The 27,011-nt window shown below is 35.9% G+C and overlaps 1 protein-coding gene across 7 annotated transcripts; it reads right to left on the bottom strand.

Annotated features, from left to right (window-relative positions):
• Positions 1 to 166: 166 nt before the first annotated feature.
• Positions 167 to 25,652, bottom strand: LOC103712157 (oxysterol-binding protein-related protein 2A-like). Of its 7 annotated transcripts, XR_005511934.3 has the most exons (12): positions 25,068 to 25,652; positions 20,663 to 21,016; positions 15,407 to 15,503; positions 13,200 to 13,648; positions 7,048 to 7,203; positions 2,578 to 2,745; positions 2,254 to 2,394; positions 1,951 to 2,178; positions 1,733 to 1,846; positions 873 to 1,068; positions 750 to 781; positions 167 to 474 (listed from the first exon to the last, which is right to left on the bottom strand). XR_005511934.3 is itself a non-coding variant. In XM_008798602.6 (11 exons), exons 1-10 carry the CDS (start codon positions 25,446 to 25,448, stop codon positions 892 to 894), a joined length of 2,265 nt encoding a protein of 754 aa, XP_008796824.3. In that variant the 5' UTR covers positions 25,449 to 25,650; the 3' UTR covers positions 583 to 781; positions 873 to 891. The 7 variants fall into 7 exon arrangements, 4 of the variants coding, with proteins under 4 accessions (XP_088579925.1, XP_008796824.3, XP_088579924.1 ...); XR_015988170.2 differs by having other exon boundaries at positions 376 to 474; positions 1,951 to 2,394; positions 25,068 to 25,650; XR_005511935.3 differs by lacking the exon at positions 167 to 474 and having other exon boundaries at positions 583 to 781; positions 1,733 to 1,878; positions 25,068 to 25,650.
• Positions 25,653 to 27,011: the final 1,359 nt, after the last annotated feature.

Raw genomic sequence — 27,011 nt, 5'->3', positions numbered from 1 at the left:
CCGATAGAAAACATCCAATTGAGTCTCCAAGTAGCATTTTATTAACCAAAATAATTTTTCGATCATGCTCCCATGTAAGAAGCAAGAGGTCATTAGCCATTCATCACATGCTTTAGATGGACTATGATGTCACGCGTGTAATCATCTAATCCAAGTGATGCTTTGATACCACGCACAATTGGCTCTTAAGCTTTTATTGTCGATAACGGTAAATGCCTGTCCACAAATAATCTACAGCTTTGATCATAGTCTATAGAATGTTTCTTCAAAAAAAGAAAAATCAGAATCCACAGTATTAATGCTTTGTACTCTTGACAATTAGTTTGATCTGATCCCAAATACAGTAAGAAGAAGCATAAAGGGGAAAGATGAAACTGATGTACAACTCTTTAGGGAGACATTGATTTCATCAAGAGAAAGGGTGCCTTGGGCAGGACTGGAGCCACTCAAGACCGAACCACATTATATCCGATTCTGTTGAGATTCAAATCGACAAGTTTTTAATGGACCATCTAACTCGGTGGGAAACACTGTAATAAGTCATTCACATATCTATGACAACAAAACACTGAATACAAGTAATGGCAAAAAATTGTAATCAATTACAGGAAAAACTGAAACAACTATTTTATCATGATTGTCATTGATTGCTGGCACAAGCTATAAAATTACCAGCAAAATACCATGTCCGTTTGATGAATAACAAGGAAAAATAATAAAAGAATAACCGGCGAATTATATATACTCACACGATCAGCAATTTCATTGGACTACAAGGTATCTGCAATTTCATTGCATGTGTAAGCAAATAGCTTTACCACAAAGATGTATTTTAGCTATGGTAATCCAATTAAATACTTTGAAATACAAACCTGATCACTTGGTTTCTCTTTAATTACTGGGAGGAACATTCTGATCTTCAGAAAATTCACCAAATATATCTGGGCAATTATCCCATTTCCTCTGTTCTCTTGCTTCCCAGTATCCACCTATATAGCGAAATGTGCCATCATCACTATCCTTCCAAAACCATCTTGGCTTCCAGCCATTCTCCTGCAATTTTCTTGACTGCACAGAAAACAGAACCAAGTGCCAGCATTGAGATGCAAGGCACAGATATGAATTAGTTAACCATTTTAAAAAAAAAGAAAGAAACATGGACATAAAGGTACTGCAGATTCTCAGAACTGATTGTTACCCAACTTCAACATAGGTTGAGCGATATAGCTCTACCAATATTACTTACTTCGTACATGGCTTAATGGTCACCTTGTATACAACAATGAATGTTCTCCACAATGACTCAACCAATATTGAAGTCACAGGATGTGATAATTTGGGTACAGTTATGGTCTGGTCAGGTCAGCATTAATCCATGGAAACCTTATAGTGAAAGAACTGCCCAAAGGCAAGGCAAAATGCTACAGATTTCTCTTAATGAAAAAAAAAGGCAACAGAATTTCAACTCTTCAATTAATAGAACTTTGATCTCAGAAATTACAATATCATAACCATTAAGCCTTGCACCAGATATTTGAGCTTAGCTCTCAGAAACTACTACATTAAACTATAGAACAAAATATTATTAAAACTATTCATCCTTTTCTGCAAAGATTTGAGGACCATCTCTCTTCAATGATTTAGAACAGGAAAAATCCAGTGCGCATACATGTGCATGGAAACTTGGGTTCTACACCCCAACAAATCATGCAAAGAGAGATTGCAGTAATACCATTCGCTGCCTTCTCTCCAATCGCTGCTTCTCTGCATTTGCCTTCTCATATTCCCCGTTCTCTAAATATCTTTGATCTGGTCGAAGTCTTGAATCCGTAGGTGGAAGTTTCTCCTTAATCCGTGATCAAATATTTGGAATCAGAACTATAACAGAAAATAAAAATGAATAAGAGTAAAAGAAGTAGAAGGTAATAAGTTGATTTCATGTCTATATACCTGTAATTCTGGTGCTAGCTCATTCAGTGTAATTGCAAATGATGACAAGTTGTACCGAGTGGGATTAGCAGGAGGCTTACTCCTTTTCCACAATAAGGTAGCATCTTGTGTTGAAATACAACCCTTGGTCTTGGAGATATCATCTATGGTGTAGTACATGCTGTCATCCCATTTTCCCATCAAAGTAGCAACTTTAGTTCCATTGACATCCACAATAAAACCTTGCACCTGTATGGAACAATTAGGCCTCAGACTTCGTAAACAAGTCAAAATCAGACAAAGTGGTGAGTATCTATTCCTTACCTGGCGAGGGTTGCGTTCGAGAAGAGACTGCTCTTTGAACTTCAGTTTGCATGAATATTGCTGGTTGCCCAGTATACTCATTGTTCCATGGTGGTTACAGTATACTTTACCAAATATGAGGTTATAAATAGTTGTTGTGACCTAAGATAGGAAACAAAATGATCAATTTGGCACGAGCAAAGATTGTTGATGCAGAAAGATAGATATCTCAACACCACCCCCCCTCCCATGTGTGTCCATGTTCGTGGCGACATGGCAGAAAGATAGACTTTATTGGAGATAAATGCAGATTAGTTTATGTATGTATATATTAACACTGCATACCTTCCTCCATTGAAAAATTTCACCATCATCAAATTCCAGTGTCAATACACCAACAGGGTCTATTTGAATAGTTTGCCCCCAAAATTTACTTTTGAGATTGCTGTCACCCCAGAATTTCCAACCTTTACCTTCAGAGTGGCAGGCAATGAGTGTCGGGTGGTGGCTAACCTATTATGTGAAACAGTGAAAGGCTCATATCCAGGAAGGAGACCTCTCATGCAACAAAATTTTGCAAGATTCATATGCAGAGTTTAAAAAAAAGCAAGATGCATGCTGACTGGTGTTTTGAAGAAAGGCAAAAGAATGCACAAGTCAAAACTTTAAAAGGTGAATGCATATCAGCCATTTCAGATGGTTTACATAAATGGACAAATAAACACTATTACGGGAACCCATTTATTAAATGGTCAAAGAGGATACCATCATAGGATAATATAAAAACTACTGCAATGTAATGATTCCAGTACAACGATTGTGGCAATCAAACTACTTTCACCAGGATAATAAGAGAAGCAAATCATGCTGGAGAGGTTACAATTAACAAAAAGATTTTTCAAGATTACAAAAATAATGCGTTCCAAGAGTTCAATCAATATAGAAAACAATGTAACTTCTTTATCTCCTTTATTTGAGCTATGGATGTTATTATAATCAAGCTATTTTGCTTGGATACATGTCTTGGTGCCATTATGCAACATTATTACTGAGTGATAGGTTTACCAAATACCCAGATAAAGGATTAAACAATTTAGCTACCTAACTTTGAATTTGACATGTGTGCATGCGGAGCTAGACCACAAATTGTACATCAAATGATCTAAATCTTTAGTAACACATTAATGGTTCAAAAATCAATGATGCACAATCCAAATTGAAGATCTGCACTGATAATCTTGGCCTACGACAGTTAAAATACCCAGAGACCAAAAACCATATATCTCAAGGTCTTCTATGTCCTACTTATGCAGCATCAAGTGAGTGAAAAATGGAATGCAGCAAACACTAGTGTTTCTAAAATACAATGTAGGGCATTGATTAAAAAAATCCTCATGCAGCCACTTGAGGAATAGGTTAGGAACCAGCACACCATATGATTCTTGGTCTCTAGGCATTTTTAGTATTTCTAGCTTCTAGACAACATGTATACATCTATGTAGACATGTTTGTTTATACACACAAGCACACGTGCACACTTTGAATTCATATTGGAAGTAAAGTTAGTGTCAAAAAGCTTGTTGCAAGAAAATTCTAGTCAAAACATATGACATAAAACCCAATCAGCACCTATTGCTGATTACACCAAAATAAACTATTGTGGTTCATAAAAGAAACATGTCTTATAGATAAAATACATTTGCAAAAATAGAAATGCATTGCAAAAACAGAAATGTACACAAACCCATAAGACCATTATATATACATATATAAATATACACAAACACATGAACTTACATATATCCATTCATTTGTGTGTATATACTCCTTATATTCATAATCAAAGTAATAACTTTTTGAAAGAAAATATTTTTGTCTCTTAAAAAGGGAGTTGTTGCAGTTCATAATAATGCTGCAAACATGAAGTTTGGTGAACATGGGAGAAATGGTAGATGGTGATTACTTGTTGATTCCAAGTCACAGAAAATCTGAAAGTGATCTTATTTGCAAATCTATGAGCTAATTTTGGCACCAAAAATTATTATGTTTGACAAGTTGGCCAGTTGCTTAAATCCTAATATCAAAAATTCATGGCTAACCATTTAGAAAATCAGATGCTCCTTGGTATGACAGTTTTATGCAAAACTTGTTACAACTTTCACATTAAAGAAATGACAACCATAACCAACAAGCCTACCCTAAACATTTTGGGTCAAATTATCAACACAATGATCTTATCGCCTCCTTTTGTGAACATCTTAGATTAGAGAAGTTTTAAAGCTAATCAATCCAAAATATTCCCTCTCTTAATTGATCAAATAATAGAGCACAATCACATATATAAATATATATAGAGAGAGAGAATAGAGCTAATATGTAGGTGCCCACACAATAGCCAAATAACGTCGGTCCAAACCGAATGACCAAGGGTGTGGCGCTGATGATTCAAGCCATTGGATGTAATCTATTATCTCTAAATTGCTTATTATCAAAAAATCATATGATTTGAACATCCCTAGCCTATGCATCCAGTGGTCAAAACTATCCATTTTTGACCATTAGATGCTTTAGTGATGCATATGCTAGGGATTCCACATAATTTTTTTACAATAAGCATTTTAGAGATAGTATATTGCATCCAACAGCTTGGATCTTTAGTGTTGGGCCCCAATCATCTACCTAGGACTAACTTTATTTGGGATGTTGTGGGGGCGCCCACATATTATATACATATATATATATATATATATATAGAGAGAGAGAGAGAGAGAGAGATTAAATAAAAAAGAAAATAAAGAGAGCAAGAAAGAAGAATATAACAAGAATAAGAGACCGATGAAACGAGGACAAGAAGAATGTACTTGACCAGTATACTCATTTCCTCTCATTCTCTTTTAAAACTATCTAGGTAGCTGAAAGACCAGAATACCCTTCAATAGTTAGCGCCCAAAAATATAAAACCTATCAACAACAACCTACAAATGTGTCATTTTAAACAAATATGGTTCTTCAACACTTCCTGTAAGCTGGTGCTTAAATATTGAACCTTCCAAGCTTGAATCAAAGTTTGAAAGCTAACAATTTCAGGGCAATTATTAAAATGCTTATCTACAATATATATCATACTAGCAGGCTATCAGAATGATAAAGGATAGCAAACATCTACTCCATCCTTACCAGTTTTATCTATATGAATCAGCTAGCACCGATGCATGATACATGTTGAGACCGACCAGTAAATAGTTATACAAACTTGTACGTTGTTTTTACATTTCAAACCCATGCCTTATAACCCTGAACAACTTTTCTTCCATTCAAGATGATTTAAAACGCTTCTCTAATCCTTTTTAGCTTTTTTAAGGTTTTGGAAGCCCATTCCACAGCTTGCATATGGTAAAAAACCAACAATAAAAGCTTAAAAAGTATGTAGCTTAATGTCTCAAAGTAGTCTTTATCATGATAACCAGACTTTCTAAAGATAAGCTAAATTTAAGTATGTATTAAGATAAACCAAACTGTAAGCAAAGGAATGATATATTATATTCCTATAGCTGAGTGAAAAATAGTAATATGCATGCATCTCTGCAGGGAGAGGTAATGACTGCCAGCTACCATCAAATTTCCGAGATTCCTGCATAGAGGCACCCAACTATATTTTTGATAACTCTAGAGGTTGTGGGAATGAACCCAACTTAACCTTTGAAATGGAGGGGGAAAAGATTAGAAGTTTAACATTGAGTCTGGACCATGACTCATCTGATTCCAGTTATAAGCTCAAGATAATCCCTATGTCAATACTCAAGCAAAAGGGCGGACACTAATTTCTGGTACAAGTTCATATGTTTGAGTGAATCAATCACTTGGTGGCCTTTATAAAATACAGAGCCCCATAAATCTGAAACAGCTATTCTCATGTGCTCCAGTGAGATGTGATGACTGCCAGCAATAATCAAACTTCTGAAACTCCTAGATTGCGGTGCCCGACTATATTTGCTGAATCTACAGGTTTTGGGATTTAACCAAACTTACCCTTCACAATGGATGGAAAAGGTTAATTTTTAACTTGAGTCTGAATGGTGGCTTATCCGATAATGATTACAAAATCAAGAAAATCCCTACGAAGGTTAATCCTTTGGGTCTTGTGCTAGCTTCCAGTACACTAAAATATAATCAGGCTATATTTAATTTCTTCGAGTGAATTGTTCACTTTAAAAGTGGCATTCATAAAATTCAGTGCCCATAAATCTGAAGTTGCTATTCTCATGTCTGGTGAAATTGAGTCACTAATTTAACAGAGGCAGTTTAGAGATACATTTTCATCTATCTCATATGAACCCTGAGGTGCACAAATGAAAACAAGAAAGGAATATTTTTCATATTTATAGCAGGGAGACAATTAATAAATTAACGAATGTAATGTCAAGGCAATCAACCATCTTTACAATACCACTCATTCCACTTGAGTCAATACCCAGAATATAACAGCATAAAGTCTTGCTGAGTAACAAAGGATTAGAGGTAAAAGTTGATTATTTTTTTCTTTTAAGGATGTTTCCTTCATGGGGAGACTCAGATGATCACTGCAAATCCACTAGTGATCTTCATGCATCTCATTATACAGATCAGATCATTTGAGAACTTTAGGCTGGAAAAAAGGCTAAATTCTTATGGCCAAAAATATAGTACCAAATACCTTGTTTTCCAACCGTGACTCTTGTAGTTTGACATAAATCTTCAGTTAATGGAGTGAGGAAGAAAATAATACTCTGAGATACATATTCTATGTTATAAATACATGAGCATTCAAAACCATACCTTTTCAGAGAAGAAGCGAATTCCTTTTTCAGGGAAGTCAGCTTCATAAGTCTCCCCTAGCAAAGGATTGAATGGTTTGCAGTGGCGCCCATCAGAAGAAGCATATCCAGAGACTGCAAAGGCAGCTACATGCAGAATTCTCATGAGACTGTTCCCCTAGATACAAGCACATAAAACTTCAATGTAAGCAAAAAAATGCTAGAGGTCAACACACAGACTATATGATCCAGGTGATATTCTTTTACATAACAGCAACGGCTGAAGTATAGAAATCACATAACATGTTGGGATTTGAATTAGGAATGCTGATAAAAGCCTTATCTACTAGACCTAGCAGGGAGAACTTCAATTGTCAGAATAAATATTAATTCAAATCTTGAACTCAATTAAGAACGAGAAAAACAAGCTTAACAAAGTTCAATTTAGTCATTTATATAATGCACATCAGCTACTGTACCATGAGCCAATTAACACAGATAGGTACCACCTTCAATAAATTTGAGAAGCCAAAGGATAAAAATAGACACCATAGCTATATAATCTTACAGGCTTCAAAATATCCAATTTGTTTCAACAAAAGTCAACAGACTGTAACACCAATAAATAAATCATCATATCAGAAGAAATATATTGCAGCAGAACAACCATAAAATCATCTAGACACAGACCAAGATATAGTGCGAGAGGGTAATGCTTGCTGACACAGGACCAAAAATCACATTATGTGGGTGTTTTGCTGGTTGGCATGTCACAGTGGCACTGTGGCAGCATCTTAGTGCGTCAGATTTTAAACTGATTTTTCACTAGAGATGAACAGCATAATTGGGCAAGCCACACATGACAGGAGGTCTATTAGAACTTCCAATTAATGCCACACATTGCCTCATCAAAAAGAGCCATGAGAATACCTTAATACAAGGAAAGGAGAAAGGCAAGGGAAACAACCTAGTCTAAATAACAACCTCATATTGAGCATGTAGGATGCTAAAAATGTGCAAAAGGAAGCATGAAACCTAATGGTGAGAGTGACCTTTAGGACAATTTACACAACATGTAGAGAGGCTTGCTATTATTCAAAACCTCAAGATTCAAATAAAGAATGTTAAAGGTTTATAATTAAAATAATTTTCCAGATAGAAAGTTTATGTTGGTGATACTTTTCAAGATATAAGGATAGACTATCCAAAGTTTCCCTTTTATTATCTTCACGTAATAGATATAAGAAGGCATTGCAAGTGTATGACTCAATGTATAGTGGATTTTCCCCCTGATGCAATTAATTCCAGTACCATGCAAACTGCCAAACCAAGGATTTATGTCTTGCTGGAATGGGATGATACCATTGGTATTGTACCGTTCCGATAGAAAATTGAGACTGAGACACCAGCAAGACACTGGTTTGTTCATCCATTACTAGGTCCAATCTGACCATAAGAGAAAAACAGCAATAGGAGGCAATACTCTCTCTTTGGCTTAATCACAAGGGGAAATGTGAGTAGAGATCGAGGAACAAAGAGGAAGAGAGATGGTGAGGAAAGGAAAGAAGAGGAGAAAGGAGGGAAGGAAAGCAGATCTAGCTTGCCCTCGCAACAATCTGGCATCGAAGGGAGATCAAGGAACAAAGAGGAAGAGAGAGGGTGAGGGAGAGGAAAGAAGAGAAAGGAGGGAAGGAGAGCAGATCTAGCCTGCCCTCACAACAATCCGGCCTCTTCGATGCCGGAAACCATCCGGTATCAGTATTGACACAATACACCCATCATTGGCTCAAAAACATATCAATTTTCAGTCAAATACTCATTTAGGATAAGAAGGTTTGCCTGATCTAAGACAACTAGCACAAGGTACAATCATTTTAAAATTTAAACCTTGTATCCAACCTTCACTCCTTAGAATTAATGAAGATAAAAACTTACATCTTTTCTTTGAGCCCATTTTGAGGGAGACTACCTTCCAAGCAATCTGCATAATTGATTGATCCATTGCATCAAATAATAAATACCCTTCTTTCTTTTCCACCAACACCAATCACTGGAATCTTAGCTGTACCATCCAATCAATAATCACCAACAATCTCAAGTCTCCACTTGCTCTTACTCTTGAGAATATGGGTTGGAATAATCATGGTCATTCTTCTGGTGATGTTGAACATGTTGGTTTAGCATCCTAGGAGATTTAAAACACATCTTTTAACCAAAGAATAATATGAGTGCATCTTGTTAGCAATCCTTTCTGCTGATGTGATCTCCACTTCATGCTTAAGCATTATGGGCAGGTTTCCAATGGATCTTCCTCACTTTCAATCAACCTAGGAGCCTAATTTTTCTTCAGCAGGGAATGATCTAATTGGACATTCTCGAGACAGCTTGATCCAATCAATTGTATCTCCTTCTCTTTTCTAACTTTGCTTCTGAGATCTAGAAAAAGGAGGGATGTTCCTATGGTTTTCCTTCATTTTATGTGCCAATATCCATAGTTCATGAGTTGTAGGTTATTGGTGGCTTTAAACTCTGCAACTTAAGGCATGACATCAATAGATCTCGACTCACTTTAGCATCTTCAGCTTGGTTGCATTAAATTGATCAGAAGATTTACTCCCATTTGATGATGTCGGTTGAATTGTTTCTCTATCGTCAGATTGCTAAGATTTGCAGAGCTTGGAAGATTGAGATATTTGTATAAATGATTAATTCTGAATAATAGTTGGTATTCTTTGGCAGCCAACCTGCATAGAACATTGACAAATGATCCTGGACATTCTCTGTTTTATATCCAGATATTGATGTGAGCTACGAGTCATGGAATCAATCATTTCTTCCTCTATTCCAAGACGTACTTGCAAATTTTCCAAATTGCAATTTATCTTTCAAATGCATCTTTGCCCCGAGTTTGAGCCTCATCATTGACATGCGCTACATGTGGTTATTCTTCACCATCCCTTAACCATTGCTAAGCATGTATTCTAACATCTTGTCAGGTTTGGGCAAAACTAGCTTGACTGATCATGCTTGAAATATAGCGGGCCTGAATATGCATTTTCAATCCTTGACTCAGCTAGGTGCATATAATATTACCCAATCAATTTTTGGTCTACACTCAAGCAGACTAAATATAACATGCCTACCATGACATTACCCCAAAAAATTAAAAAATGTATATGAATAAAACTATTTACCCAATCCCTTCTTTTTTGCCCATTCTCCTCTTCTCCATCACTTGCATCACCTCCACTTATTTCCATTTGCCTCTCTCCCCCTTCCCTCCTAAACATCAATAAAAAGCTGGCCTACCACCACAACTGACATTTCTGAAAGGTAAGGCGCAACCCACCCCACCCCCTACTCTTCCTTGTTGCCAAGGATCTTCACCATACATACCTTGTACTACCCACTATCATTAGATCTGCTACTATCACCACCTAAGACCACTCCCTTCCATCCCTCTCTCAACCATGATAATAGTCGTTGGCTCCTTACCACTAGCATGCAAGACCACTCCATCCCTCCCACTCCCCCTCGTCTCTACATAGCAATAGTTGTCGAAGTGATCAACACATGACCAAGCCCTAGGTTCACTAAGCTTGGGCCAAGTTGGTCGTGAGCCTAGGATTTATCTAATAGGTGGGGCTTGAGCTAAAATAATTAGGCTTCAGGCTAAGCTAGGCCTAAATTATGAAAGCACATCTCTTGATACAGTACTTTTGCACAGCCTAAAGCCCACCAGACTAGGTTGGTACCCAAAACTACAACTTATGATTATTATCAAACTCCACCTAACTCAAGGTTCAAAATTTTGCTAGCTATTGCATCTCAACAACTTCTACTATTCGATTGCCCTAGTTCTTAATGGTGCATTTACTATAAATGCACAAGTCGTCTAAAACAAGCATGATCTTGAAGAAGCAAGACTAAAGACTCCCACATCATCACTTACTCGTACTTTAAAGCCTTAAATTGCCATGCCTAATCTTAAAGAAGATTTCTTCCAACTTCACAATGCTTATCTTTCAATCACCAGTTAGGGGTGAAAGTGGATTGGATAATATCCATCTAAAACCATTTTGGTATCCGAAACTATTTGGATATGAATAGAAATTTGAGAATCTGACTAATATCCAAATCTATATCCATATCCGTCAAAGAAAAATGGATATGGATATGGATAGACAACTATCCGATCCATATCCGAATATATGATTCCATTTGTAACTCTATTTAATTTTATATAGCACTCATGAACTTTAAAAAAAATAAATGACCGCATTAACATGCTATTAACTTGATTTATCATCCACTTAGTAATATTTTTGATTTTATAGTCATAAAGTTTAATTATCCAATTTATATCCGTATTTATATCCATACTTTCGGTATCTGGTTTTTATTAGTATCCGTTTAAACAAATATGGATATAAATTTTTGCATCCAACTAATATTCGTATCCGTATCTGTATTCGTCAAATAAAACAAATATAGATATGGATATACTAATATCCAATCCGATTTCAGCCCAATCACTAGTTCACCAACATTAGTAGATGTAGGTTTAGTAATTATAACTCTATCAAACTTTTTAGTGACTTATTAAAAGCTTTAAGCTTAACTTCCATCTTTGTTACGTCTAGTATTACTCAGTCTTAACAAATTTTGGACTTTAGGGCTATACTTACTCATCATGATTTTGTGTGTTCCATTGCCCAAATTCACACTACAAATAAGTCTTAATTATCTAAGTTGTTTCTCTAATATCCAACTTTAGTAGTCACTTAACTTTTTAATATGTTTTATATATGTATTCTGTGTCCCTATCTTTTTGTCTATAAGTCAACTTGTTGCTTATGCTCATTTACTTCAACTTGCTTATCTCATGAACCTTGTAAAATTGAGAGGACTTATACAAGTTGTAGAGTTAGCCTGCCTCCTTGATGATTATATCCTTCCAGTGAATACCTCATCACTATTGATAAAAAACAGTTAATAAAGCAATAATGGAGAATTGGAGATATATTTGTTCTTTACAAAAATAATTAGTACAGGCACTCGAGAACTGTAGGCAATACAACAATATGAGTACAAATTACCATCAACCATGGAAAAAATGCGATCGAACTATATGGCCAAAACTTCAACAAATTAAACAGACCAAAATAAGTTATGTAATCATGGACTTGATCCTTCTTTTGTTTTCATTAGGCATTCTTGGTTTTAAACAATGTCTCTTTCTTACTTAAAATACAATAATGTTTCTTTCTTCATATTGTATAATTCCAACTTGCAATCCAGTTTTGTCTATTTATAAATCATTACCTTGGATTTAAAGACAGATTATTGGGCTTTTAAGTCTTGATTATTTTGCTTTTTTTGCTAAAAGAGTTTTGACCATTAACCTAGTTTATTCAATTGTCTTATTAGTAAATCCACCATTACCTTGAAAGGAAAGCCAAGTAATTAGCTTTTAAATCTTGTTTTCCTTATTTCTGAAACATCCATTTAACAATCAAGTTGTACTACTTTCCTAAAGGCATGCCATCTAGCTCTTTGGGGTTTTTGACAAGCAAAGTACCCTTTATATCATGCTCCCCACAATCCTACAAATGATCATTTTCTTGAAACTAGGATTTTACAGTCACGAAACCTCAACCAATGAATTGTGGCTATTATTAAGGTCATAAGAAAGGAGGAAAATTCCATGTGCCACAAATACAAAGAATTGGTTTCTTTAGAGGATTAAGCAGGGCTAAATCGATAACCTTGGAGTTGAAAATATTCTCATACCCAACTATGTTGTTCCAAAATTGATATCAACGAGCTCAATGGATGATGGTCTTAGTGAAAATTTTGGTAAAGGAATAATATGTAGAGGTACCTAACTTCAGCTTATGACTCATCGGTTTTCCAGAAATCATTATTTTAAGATAATCTATGGATGGGAAGGAAAACTTTTATGAAGTTTAAGAAACATGATCTTTCCAAAGATTTTAGATATGCTATGAATTATTAAACAATGAAAAGTATATCTAATTTTTATCTTTGATAGCAGGCAAAATGTTAAAAAGAAAAATTAGTGCACAGGTTAGGTATTCTTCTATGAGTACATAAAGATACAAGATTTTTTAAATTTCAAATATAAAGGCCATCCCAAAAACTGATCCTTACCATTTTCCCATACTCATATGCTTGATCCAACAAATACGAGTATTCCAAGTCCTCAAAGCACTTCTGAAGTGTTGATAGTGGTTCATTAAAGTAAACGGGAAGGCAAACTCGTGTAAGATCCTTTCCAACATTATCTTTGATCATTGACCAAAGGCTAACACCTTTTTCCTTCTCAATAGGATCAGGCAATTTTGAACGCCTCCTGATATATGGAAATGTATTATGATCATTTGGCTCTGTTTCAAGATCCATCATCTCCACAGTGTCTGAGCAATTTCCAGTGCCACAACTTTTATCGGCATGGTCTAAGTCTCTTATTTTAGAGGCACAGACAACAGTAGAATCACAAAAACTCTCCTTCGTGTCAAAGAAGTAAGGCTCGCCTTCATCTGACAACTCATCTAGCTCTTGCTTTTCAACATCATCGGATGACTCTGTGGTACTATATTCTGACCAAAACAAACAATTTTGTGAAGAGAAGAAAAAACTTTTAATCACTAAAAACAGCAAAACAACATTACTTATGCTTATAATATGTGCAACAGATATCAAAAAGCTCTATATGCCATTGTTAAAATTTCAGAATTGAATACAGCTTCTCAAATAAATGTAAAATGTATATCTAAAAAGGTTTTTTGCATACATGCCCACTAAATATTGGAATTTTTATGAATATCCTCCCAAAATTAATATTTGCATGTATGCCCTCATAAAACACTTGTTTTGTGTGATACTTTTCTTCTTTTTTCTTTTTTTTTTTGCATTTGTACTCATGCCATCTAATGCCATTAAGAAGTTAGCGGTTTAAGATTGAAATGATTGAAATATCCTTAACGGATAAACATGCAAAAAGAAACATTTATAAGGGTATATATGCAAATAACAATTTTGCGAGGGTATTTATGCAATTTCATATAATTAGGAGGGTATGCAAAAAAAATACTTCAATTTTTTCATAAATACTTTCTTAAATATTAGGATTTGCATGAATATTCTGCCAAATTGATATTTGTATGCATGCCCTCACAAAACACTATTTTTGTATGAAAACTTTTGACGTAGCGATTCAACTAACATGATTAGCCAAAGTCATATTTATTTAAATTAAAAATTAATTAAAATTATAAAATTATCTTTTTACCTCTTATATCTTTACCCCCTCTGAGAAATTTTTTGATTTCTCTCAATACCTCTTTTTCACATATCCGTCCGGAATCAAATCATTCCCTTTCTAATATCTTTTAGAGCTGAAATTTTTTTTGTGCACACTAGTGGCAGATTTAAAATTGTTGTGACAAGATAGGCCATAAGCACAATAGTAGCAAGAAAGGTTGTTTATTGCAATCTATTGTGTGCCTTTAAGAGATTCTAATCTCTTTCTATATTCTGATATATGCCCTCATATATGCATCTATAACAATAAATATTACAAGCTAGTTTTCAAGGAAATAAGATATAATGATTGTTATAAATGGAGAAGAATAAAGTAGAATAATTTCATGATTAGTGAAAGAACTTCCATAACCCTTTTTGTTATCTAATTATTGAATCTATCTTTTTTTAGCAATATTTTTACAAAAAATATTGAGGAGCAGACATTAGACTAATCCAAGTGTTAAAGCAAGTTGAAATAGACAAAAATAAAATTTAAATTTTTTTGCATATAAACCCTCCTAAATACGTGAAATTGCATGAATACCCTCGCAAAGTTGTGATTTGCTTGTATATTCTTACAAATATTTCTTTTTGTATATCTACCCATTAAGGATATTTTAGTCATTTTCAATTTTAAATCACTAATTTGTTAACGGTGTTAGATAGTGTGGGCACATATGCAAGAAAAAAGAAAAAGAAAGGTATATACACAAAACAAGTGTTTTATAAGGATATACATGCAAATATCAATTTTGAAAGGATATTCATGCAAATTTCAATATTTAGAAGGATATGCACACAAAAAAAACCTATCCGAAATTTCACCATAATCAGTCAATATTTTTTGGTAATTTTGAATATCAATCTTCAAAAATAAAAAATCAACTATTCTGAGAGGAGTTATTACATGACAAAAAATTGATTTCTAGCACAGTGAAGATTTTGAAAGAATATGCAACAAAAAAAGGCACTAAAATAACTAAACTGTTGGAGTCCAGAAATAAAATCATTCATTATAACAAGATTTAAATTGAAGCAGAAATATGGAATACCACTGTATTTTCCATGCCCAGAGCAAGCATATGCATGCTTCAGCAACTGCAATTGACCTTCATGGATTGTTGTGGTCACTTCGTCAGCATTAATATCCTGAACAAACAGATATGTCACTCTCAAAAAAGTCAACAAACAAATCAACTATATGACCTAAAGAATGTTATCTCTATTAAGAAAAGTAATCTTGTTGATCATTTATGAGACCATAATTAATTTCACAGGGTGTTCTGCTTTTCAAGACAAAAGTAACTAAACCCTTCTTCTATACAAGCATATGCAAGTGTTGGGAAAAAAGCTAGCTCAGTACAATGACCAACGTCACCAAAAATTCAAAAGCCTTCAGTTCCTCAAAGTCATATAGATACATAAATCAATACAGCCCACAATGAACAACGTCATCTAAAGTACAGCAATTGCAACTACCCTACACACAAGAAATTGCAACAAACTTGTTCATTCTCTTTAAAGCTAGAATAATCCATGTGTGCAAATTTTGCATCACATAACTAATTCACAAATCATGCTGTTAATACCAGCAAAGCTAATAAATTCCAGTTAATGCTTTAGGATACCAGACAAAGGAAAGCTCATACCTTAAGTAATTTTATGCACAAAACTATCAACAAGTTATCAAGTGAGAAGGCATTTTCCAAGAACAGAAATCGAAGCAGTAGTTCCACAAAACACCTAATAAAATTAATTACTTCGAGGCATTTACCTTCTCACAACAGCATCTATATTATTTAAAATGGCACTTGCAACCACCAAATCAGGATTTCATGTGTAACATCTAAATCATAGGTAGCAGTGTTTGTAAGATTACAGAGAAAAAAATTAAACTTATAAGTATAGCACCTATACACCACAGGACATATCTGTGGGAATAACATCAGATGCCCGTTATAGTATGTTAGACTAAGAAAGACAAGTACAAACAGGGTTCAAATAATCCTAGAATAAGTAAATTTTATAACGAGTTAATTATCTGACAAATGAACTATAACCATTAATACTGAGCAAGAAACCATTTTCATACCATACAGGGTAAGCTTTCTTAATCGTTCTTGCTTTTCCTATATAGGGGTTGCATCTTATGTCCCCTATCTATTTTCCAGTACTGTTTTTAACAACTTCCATCAATGTTAGCTTTGGTATCCCCCTCTTACATCCTTATCCTTCAACACAAATCTAAGCCCCTCCAAGATATCCTTTACCTTCATCACACATGATCCTACCATCTCAATAGATTCTATGCCACTTAGTTCTATGCCAGTGCAATTCCTAGTCTTGCTCAGGTACTAACTATTATAATATCATCATGATTTTTCCATATGTCCACTTAACATTCTCGTCTACATTGTACTTTTGCAAGCTTGCTTGGACTGCCATTTGGAAGCAACAATGTTCCAGTCTTTGTTATGGTTTGTAAAAACCTTTAAACCTCGAACGCATGTTTCATTCACAAAATGCCCAATGAACACCTGCTCTTTTTATTTATACAGCTCAGTTAAAATTATGCATTCATTTATTTCTCCATTACTTTTAAGATGCCAAAAACTATAACAACCAGTTAGCTTTAAGCCGCTAATAGGAGGCTTAATTTCACTTCTACCTTAAATATTATAGCATTCTACATGCCAGGTTTTATTTCTGATGACCTTCTGAGACTTACTCAAAATTTCATATTTGACTGACTTGTGAAGATGGAAACATACCTATTTTATTTCACCACACTATATTTCTATAAAATATGTAAAGAGATGTAGTGTTCATCCAACCATCAGAGTAGGCAAGTCATGACTAGTTATTCATTTGTTTCAGCACAACTACCACTAACACTACTCGAGGATCTGACTCCAAGATCTCTGATTTGAAAAGATAGAACATGCCTAAAGCTAAATTAATTACCAATCCAGCATCGAGTTTTGTTCCAAGTTGCCATTTGATGACACCACCCCTGGCCTCCACTCAGTTCTTCAAACTATATGTTCTCAACTAGCCTTTGCTTCACTCTTCTCCCTCTCTATACTCCCCTGGCCTCTATGCTCTCTCTCTCTATCCCCTCTCTTAGTTGTTGCCTACGTTTACACCCCACTCCCCATTCCAGTGGGCTGCCATAGACCTCCTCTCTAAGGAGTCTCATTTCAACCATTTTATGAAACTGGACATGGACACTAAAGATCAAGGGCAAATTTAGATAACAAGGGAAAAAAAGTAAATGCCAAAGTCAGCAAGAGAGCTTTTCCCCCCTTTCTCTCTTTTTTTAATCCTAGAGGAGGGGGGTGGACAAAGCTGGATTAAGTGGGAGGGACAAGGAGGGTAGGCAATGGAGGACAAGAGTTGGCAAAGGTGTTAATTAAAAGGAAGAGTGGTATTGAGAGGTAAAGCCGGGGGCTTTTGAAGAATGGAAGAGAAGCTACAGTGGGAAGAGAGGCGTGGAACCACAAGTAACTTTGGCCTTAGTGATGTAGATCTTCTCCAGAAGATCAAACCCACAATAGATGGGGATATGCAGTATAGTTTTGAAACCTGAAACAAAAAAATAAAATTGAACCATGCTTAGATTTCTATACAAAGAACCTGCACAGGGAATAAACTATGCTCTACGGAGCAAACATTTCCAAAATTTATGGGTGAATCCTCAAGCTCAAAGAAAGAGGACAAGAAGACGAGGGGAGAGGATAGAAGGAAATGTATTTTTTTTTCATTCATCACGAAACCTAATTTGATATTGTCTCCTTTCCTTTTAAAGCTAAAGGCATAACAGATTTATTAAATAAGATTACATAATTAACTAGGATGCCTTTAGGCTTTGTCCGAAATGTGATACTCTTAAGCTTTCTAAAATTAGCAAGTTTTAAATCTCTATAAACCCAAGCTACAAAGACATCAAAGTCAAGCCACCACAATCCTAATGACTAAAAACCTTTTTCTAACCTAATGCAGACCTAATGTAGAACCTATATACATAAATCTTACTCAAATTAGGACTCAAAAGCTCACTACATTAATGCTTAGAGGCTTGAGCAGGTCGGCTGGGTCGACTTGCCCAACCCATCACCCAACGCCCATCACGAGTTACATCGAACAAAGACCCAAGTATCTAAAAAAACTCGTTTGACCATGAAATACAAACAGCCCAACCACTCGAAACATTTGAGTCAATCCAGAGTCGACTCATTCAGGTGGAATACAGGGAAAATAGTTTATAAATTAATAAAAAATAAAAATAAAGGGTAATGATCCTCTCATAGAACAATCTGGTAATTCTTTATCCTATTCGAGAACATCACCATTGTTGCAATCGAGGAGAAGGAAGTTGTTCACCATTGCAACACCAGCCAAATCCAGTGGGATTGAAGCAATTGAGGCCAGATCTGGCAAAAATAGAGGTGCCACAGCGAAATGCAATGGAAATCTGCATGGAGTGGCTAGATCTAATTCTCCCCTCTCTTTTCTTTGTCTCAAACATGTTAGATCCAAACTATTCATCTTCCTTTGCTAATCTTTTTCATCTTCTTGGACAAGACCAGATTGGTGGCACAAGAAGCAGGGGAGAGGAGGAGAGGACCCAAATCCAACCATCCTAGGATAGGAAGCTGGGTGATGTACCAGGAAATGAGGGAGAGGAAGATAGGTTCAAAGGATATACAAGCTATTTGACTTTGGAAAGGGGAAGGAGAATGCTCATAAACATATTAAAATATCTGTGGTCTGATCCAACCACGATTAACCTATAGTCGAACCAGGAACCTGTAACTTGGCCACCACAGCAGGTCGGTCTAAGTCACTAGGTTGAGAACTTCAATGCATAAATAGCCCTAGAATTAAGTACAAAAATAATTTAAAAATCTAACCTTTTCCGAAAGTTGTTCATTTATAAATATAACATTGCAATAAATTAATTGCAAATAAAATATCAAAATTTATGATAACTAAATGTAAGAAGTGATTTAGATCTAAAATTCCACTTAGCCATGGAGTTCGCTACAGAGAGAGAGCCCACCATAATTATTTTTGATATCTCCTATAGCATCACCAACTTCCATAATCTACTGAAGCACCATCAACCTTCATCTTCTCCTTGAGCATCTTCCCACACCATGGGCAGCTCATGCACCACCCACATCCATCTTCCAAAATAGTAGTATAGTGAAGACTATTTTTATATAACACACAAGGAAGTGGTTAGTTATCCAATTCCCTCAAAATCCATCCATATCTAAAGTTATAGTTGCAGAAGGTTCAGTTTGATCTAGGAGCGAATCTATTCTCCTAGAAAATCGGATCTGCTTTCACCCCCCCTTTCCCCATCTCTGTCGCTCTCGTCTCCCTCCCTCACCCTCTCTCTCTCTCTCTCTCTCTCTCTCTTCCTCTCTTTCCTTCTTCCTCTCTTTCCTTCTTCCTCTCTCCCTCCATTGTTTCTCGATCTGAAGGTCGAAACCATCCCATTCGGCATCTGGTATGGCTTGGTATGCCCCAAACCGGGTGGATAGGGGATGTACCACCGACCTTGGATTTGAAGTATCAATGCTTCCTAGTAATGAGATATAAGAGAAGGAAGTTGAGACTCGAGATGTCATTATCAAATACTTAGGATCAAAAGGAAAAGGAATTTCCAATCATATATACCAAAGACTTTTTGTAGAGGATTGTACTCTTTTGTCCTAGTTTACATTGATGTGTTAACAAACCCATAATCTTGATTACAAGAGCTTGTTTATAAATAGTTGGCCATCAAATTAGACCATCTATAACAATGACCAAGTCATGCTCATCCAAATCCTCAATACTTTACACGAACAACTATTATGCAATTTACATAGGCATGCAACAAAATTAACTAGTTAGAGTTTATAAAAAATTCCCAAAACCTAAAAAGTTCCAATCAAGAATTCAGTACCCTGGTAAGTGTAAATAATATGCAAGGTTTTCCTAATTAAAACAAAAAGGAGAAAGGGCAAGTGTATAATGTAGTTATAGAAAATACACCATACTAAATTATCTTGGAGGACTATCAAAATAGAGAGAAGCCATGGTGCAAAGCTACAACTTCAAAAAATAATCTTGCCATGCATGCTACTTATTTATTGGAAATTTTAGTAAATAAAACTTATTTCTTCAAAAATAATAGAGAAATTATATAATATTAAAAATACAGAGTACATTTGTCCTATATAAGAAATCATAAAGGACATCTCCATTTGCCAATGTGAAAAAGCAATGTGCACATTTACTAATTGCCTCAATACCTCAAGCTGCTGTTGAAATGTGCAAAGAAAGCTTAAATGTTCTTCATAACGAAGCTTCAACTGTCTCTGAAACTCTGAAAATTCTGACAGCATGATCTGCTCACAATCCTTGATAAGTGCCTCATCTAATCCCTCCACATGCATGCGATCTCTTAGCCTTTTGGTTGAAATAGGTATATCATTCTGGATAAAAGATATCCTTCCATCAACAAAAAATTTATTTCTTGCTGAGATCAAAGCCTCAATCCAGGCAACACGATCTTTCTTTGAATCAGTTCTCAATTGAAGTGTCTTCGTAGGAGAAAATATATAGAAACGTCTTTGATCTGTCTTACTTACACGAAATGATGAGACCTAGCAAAAATTCAGAAAAGTTAATTAACATTGAATTAAAGGAATGTATAATGAATAAAGCAAATAGATGAGAAATTTTTCTACAAAAAGTTTGCTATTTAATGGTATAGCATGATAGGCTGTCACTAACTTTGCCGACTTTATCATCCATAAGCTATTACAATTATACCATCATCCAATGCAAAATTTTGTCGATCAGAGAATAAACAATCAAAGCTGTTATATTTTTAATATTTATATTTTGATGCTGCCAAGTTAAGAAAACTCACACCTGCAGATATGAACTTATATCCAACAAAACTAGCTGAACTATCAAATACATTTATTATTTTTCTTTTAAAAACTTTCTTATTCTTTTGACTGAAACTCTAGAAGTTGGACTGAAACTATCAAAATTGCCGAAATTGTAGAAATTGAAACTCAGTGAGCTTGATTGAGACCAAGTTTTCAAACCCTACATGTATAAGACATCTTATTGATTTATGGATATGCATATGAAATATCTAGAATCGTGTCTTAATATGCTCGTTTTGTAACAACCCGAGACCTCATCCAAAAAGACTGGCCAGAAGGTGTTATTTGGATTTTTTGGTCCTATATAAATATCCAGAATCTACCCATTATATAGCTGATGTGGGACTAAACACATGCCCGCACGGATCCTCACATATTTGCTCCATTTAAGCCCCGACATTCTCGCCAGGCTAAGGGTCCAAATCCAATCATAAGTACCATGTATCCAATCTAAACCTGTGTTGCAGTGTCCCCCAATATACATAGACCATAGGTCAAGTCCGTTCTGATACCATTTGTAGCAATTGAGGACCTCAACCAAAAAGATTAGTCATAAGATATTATTTGAATTCCTTAGTCATATATAGTACCCAAGATCTCCCTGTCAAATAATCGATATAAGACTAAACACACACACGCATGAGTCTTGGAAAATTATACAGGATTAAGGAATTCAAATAATATATTTTGGTTAGCCTTTTTGTATGAGGTCCTGGATTGTTACATGTCTACCAAAACTTGCACATGTATTGCCCAGCATTATGATCATATATAATATGTGCATGTGTATTGTATCTTGTGTTTTTTCTCCAGTTAATAGCACTGTTATCTTTATATACTGCAGCATAAGAAAAGACAAACTGCAATAAGAAGCCATATTTGCTGCAAGGATGACTAGTATACAAGATGAGTCAGCAATAAAGAAGAGTCAATTCTTAATAAACATGAGAATTAACTAATATATACGCAACCCCGGTTGATAGGAATGGTCTCACCCCTAGCTATTTTAAATACTTAAACAACATAAAATTTTCCAAATACAACTCACTCTTAACCTAATATTCTGCTCCATATTTATACTAAATAATCTAGGAAAACTCATAAAAAAAACATAAGTTTTAAGCTTGCTATTCAGTATTTCCAAACCTTAATAGGCTAACTTCCATCGAGTTGTGAGCTTAGGGAAATATCAAGCTCGGGATATTCAAAATTCCATATTTTATGTTATGGGAAAAAAGTTTCAAAATGCATTTTTAAAAGCCAATGCCTACCTAAATAATTAGAGCACTAGATAGACTACAAATAATGGTGCAATGGATAGATTATGGTGGTGTTAAGACTACAGAAACAAGAATGTAGAAATATCAAGATGGACACATGAAGACTCCACAAATAGCACTAAGGCTCAAATCACCAAACCATGCATTAACAGACACTTTGGATAAGAAATCACTGGTTAGCAGCCTCACTGCTACCGAGCACAGTAACATTGCTAAGTTTGCTACTGATAAGTACATATTGAAACCAGATTTTTATGTTGTTTCTCCCTGAAACATGTCAAACTCTAGACACCAACCATGATTGGCTTTTTCAAATTTTAAATCTTGTACTAGCACTTGAATTTTTTGCTACTTAATTATATTTAGTGTGTGAAGACCATATAATTTTTTCCACTTCTGTACAAGGATGCAAGTGGATTCCTTTTTCCTCAAAAATAATGATGCATGTGGGTCCACCTCATGTTAAATTATGTACCTCTTCTTTCTAACTTTATAAATATCAACATATTCTGTTATCACTGTATCATCCATCCTTTTAAAATTATATCTAAATATGAAAAATATTATTAATTAAATATATTTACATTTTTCAACTAAAATACTTCCTATGATGCTCCATATCGTATAGTTGTTTCAGGGCTCTGCTACCCCACACTCATATTACTTCAAATTCAGGGAACTAAGAATAACACATCAAAAAATTTGTTCAAAAATGAAGGCCTAGCATGATAGAAACTCTGACACAAAATAAGGCCAAATCCAAATCAACCCATAAATGAAATCTGAGTCTAAATTATACATCTAAAGCAAATTCAGGTTGAATCTGGGCAAGCTAAACCAAGTCTAACCCAACCCACTTGCACCCACCCACATTTCCATACTACTATAATTTTTATTTAGTAAAAAACTACAGTATAATATATGTTAAGAAAAATGAGAAATATTATTTTAAATATTAAAAGCTATGCAACCATAGATTAAACCTGCATAATTTCAATCATGTTGAGGTGCAAATAAATCCATAAAAACCACTGCTTTTTGTCAACAGCCTACATACCTAACTCTTGTCAATACTAATAAGAGGTAAGGTCATATGCTACATATGGACAAACAATAACAACCACCATGCTGGTAGACCTCCTATTACTGCCTTTTATTTAGAACTACCCATCTACACCATCAGGAGCCTGTCATTTCCAGGCAGAGCGTCATTCTACAGACACCCAGAGAAGGAATCCAATCCATTCAAAATGTAGGCGTCAAACTGTGGGCCTGGATAGCTGGTGCCACCATACTTTCTCTGCTGCTGGCAATATCCAAAAAATCAACACTACGAAACAAACAGCAACGAACACAATTTATGAGGGAGAGTTAAGTTCTCATTAAATTGTCTGTAAATTTTTTTTTAAAAAAAGATTAGACCAAATATCAATTATAAAAAAAGGAAGAAAAGAAGCTAAAAAAATAGAAAAAGAGAATCAAATATTCAGGAGGCATAAAGATCGATTTTTGACCAGCCATAATCTTGAACTTACTTTGATGCCAAAAGAGAAACCTAAAAAAGGAGAAGTTTAACGAACCACATTTGAACTCCAATCCAGAAAGCACAAGCAAAGAAAAGAACTGGGGAAAGAAACATAAATGTATACCTCAACTGTACCTGTTTTTTCTCACCAATGGCAGCGCTAAAGATCTTAGCACGAGAGGACCCTACAACAAGGACACGAGCCCTGTGGGTGTGGGGACGCCCCGCCCTTCCAAACAACACCTTAAACAACCCTCCAAGGCACCCCCAAAGTCCACAGAAACACGAGACGCAAACGAAGCCCACATCCGCATCAACATAACTAAACAAGACGCCCTCTGTTCATCCTCTCCCCTACAAGAAAATGGCACCAGAGAGAGAGAGAGAGAGAGAGAGGCCAAGACGCAAAGCATCTCACAACGGCGTAATGCACTGCAACGCCCCATGGCTTTGTTTGTACCGCTTCCCCGGCCCCAACCCCACACGCAGTGATGTGACCCGCAACCTCCCGTCCCCACCTCGCTCCAATCCCACCCGTACTCGCCAACGCGCGAAGGGTTTAAAATTACGATTTTTATTATAGAAAGGTATTTAGGGTGCAGGATCAGATGATTCTTTTGGGTCCGTACCCAGAGAAAAGAAAAATTAAGCGAAAGAGAGAAAAGAAAAGAAAAGAAATGCTCGGAAATAGTAAACAGCTTTACTTTAGATGGAAGAGAAAGAAAGAGAAGGGACCCGAAAACCAAACGGGTTTTAGCTTGGTCTCGCAAGCCGCAAGAATCGATCAGAGAAGCGACCAAATTGGAAGCGCTTTTGGATCTCTTGGATCTAATCGTCTCCGATTTTGGTAAACATCTTGAGAGAAATCAAGAACGAACCAATTCTTGATACTAAATCACATCAAGAAGAAACGAAAGAATTCGATCTTTACCATTTTCCGGAATTCGCTCACCTTGAGATAAACGACGCCGACCGGCTTCGGAGGGTTCCGTCGGCCGCCACTGGCGTTGGCCCGGGAAAGCCGGGAGGCGGCGGTGCCGATGAGGCGGACGCGGTCGCCCTCGGAGAAGGAGACCTCCTCCCCTCGGGGGATCTTGGAGTAGCAGAGGACACCGTTCCGGAGAGAGAACCACCGGGATCGCCACCCCTTCCCGAAGTTGATCCACTTGTAGAGCACCCCGGCAACGGCGACCGCTGACGACGAGGCCTCGCCCTCGACGATGCCGTAGAGCTCCGGCTCCGGTTCCGGTTCCGCCAGCTCCGGCGAGCGGTCGCCGACCCGGGGGCCGTCGATCGAAATGCAGCAGAGCGGATGCATCTCCCTCGCTCGCATCGCGTGAGCACTCGATCTCACGAGGATTCGAAGTCCGAGGACTCCATTAGAAGAAGACTCATTTAATTACGGCTTGGTCAATCCGAGAGAGAGAAAGAGAAAGAGAGAGAGAGAGAGAGAGAGAGAGAGAGAGAAGGCGGTTTCCAGATTAATTAAGAATATATTGAAGGGAGGAGGAGGGGAAGATCCGATACCGGGAGCTGCGGTTCTGCGCGCTGCTTAGTCAGCTTTTATACATTGGTGATGTGATGTCGGACAGTTAGAGGTTGGGAGATGGCGATGGGTGGGATATTTAGCAGTTTTATGTTCTAAGTTTGATCATTAATTTAGTGTTGCTTGATTAAATGCTCCTTAGAATAATGACATGAGTTTGAAGCAAGATTCATTAGTTGATGATCTGAAATCACCATCAAATTGTATCAGGCCAGAGCAGGATAATTTTCCTAGAGGCGCTGAGATTATTCAAGCTGTTATAACATATGTATCTAAGTTTCTATTCATTTAGTGCCATTATTCTAGGATTATACTTTGGTGTATAGGTGCAAATTGCAATGCCATGTTACCTTCTGACATTGTGTATTAATAATGTACGTTGTGGATTTTGGGTTCATCATTTGCATCACCACATATATATGCATATTATATGGAAATGTGCAATGCATGTGATTGATTTAAAGGAAAAGAATGTTTGATTATATTTAGTTTAAATTGTTATTTAGTATTTTTAATGTAAATAAATGGTCTGGGATTTTTTCAATTATATCTGTAACTTGTAGGCATTTCTTAAGCTTTGATTAATGTATTAGTCATCTATCCTTGGAGAGAGGGAGGTACCATGAAAGGTGGTACCGAGGAAATGTATTTGTACAAACAAGTCATTTGGCCTCGTATGCAAGCAACAAATCATGAACTTACAAATAGTTTAAATTATTTTATGATTTCTTTTAAGGAACTTTAATAGATCTCTGTTTAGAAATACTACAGAGTTTTTTTCTTCTCAATAATCCACAATCAGCAATCTAAGCAAAGATGATGATCCTTGCCACCTACTTCTCAATAAGCGGCCGGCAATTTTCGATGAACAATGGATTTTATTAATTTTTCCATGAGAATATGAATCCTTTTCTTTGACTTCTCACCTTATTTTGCTACCTGACCATAATACTGTGCCGGTTCCCAAAAAATCTAATTTCATTGTTTTCAGCAAGTTGCATCCTATAATCGTTTTAATGAAAAAAAGGGACATCTTATATAATCCCCCATGATATATTTGATGATTGTGATATCATTAGAGCCATTTAACTTTAGGGTTATGAGTTCATTTGTCTTCGGAAACATGACCCTTCTTCTCAAACATGAAGTAATGCAACAAAAGAGTGTTATTGTGGTTCAATAGGTACAAAAATGAAGAAACATCCAAGTTGCTTACATTAGCATGCCATCATTAAGGAGGACACATGCTCATACATCTGATAAGTTATCTAATATGAAAGGTAATGGCATCTCATCTGTTTACATTAACTGGCACAATGGGTCCTCCAGGCTCACATACTATATGCCTGC

Source organism: Phoenix dactylifera, chromosome 6 (genome assembly GCF_051530095.1).
Source record: "Phoenix dactylifera cultivar Ajwa chromosome 6, Ajwa_hap1_PhDact_Kaust_v1.1, whole genome shotgun sequence".
In the NCBI taxonomy this organism is placed as follows: Eukaryota; Viridiplantae; Streptophyta; class Magnoliopsida; order Arecales; family Arecaceae; genus Phoenix; species Phoenix dactylifera.
The sequence above is the reverse complement of the archived record's forward strand: the minus strand, read 5'-3'. Positions and strand labels throughout refer to the sequence as shown.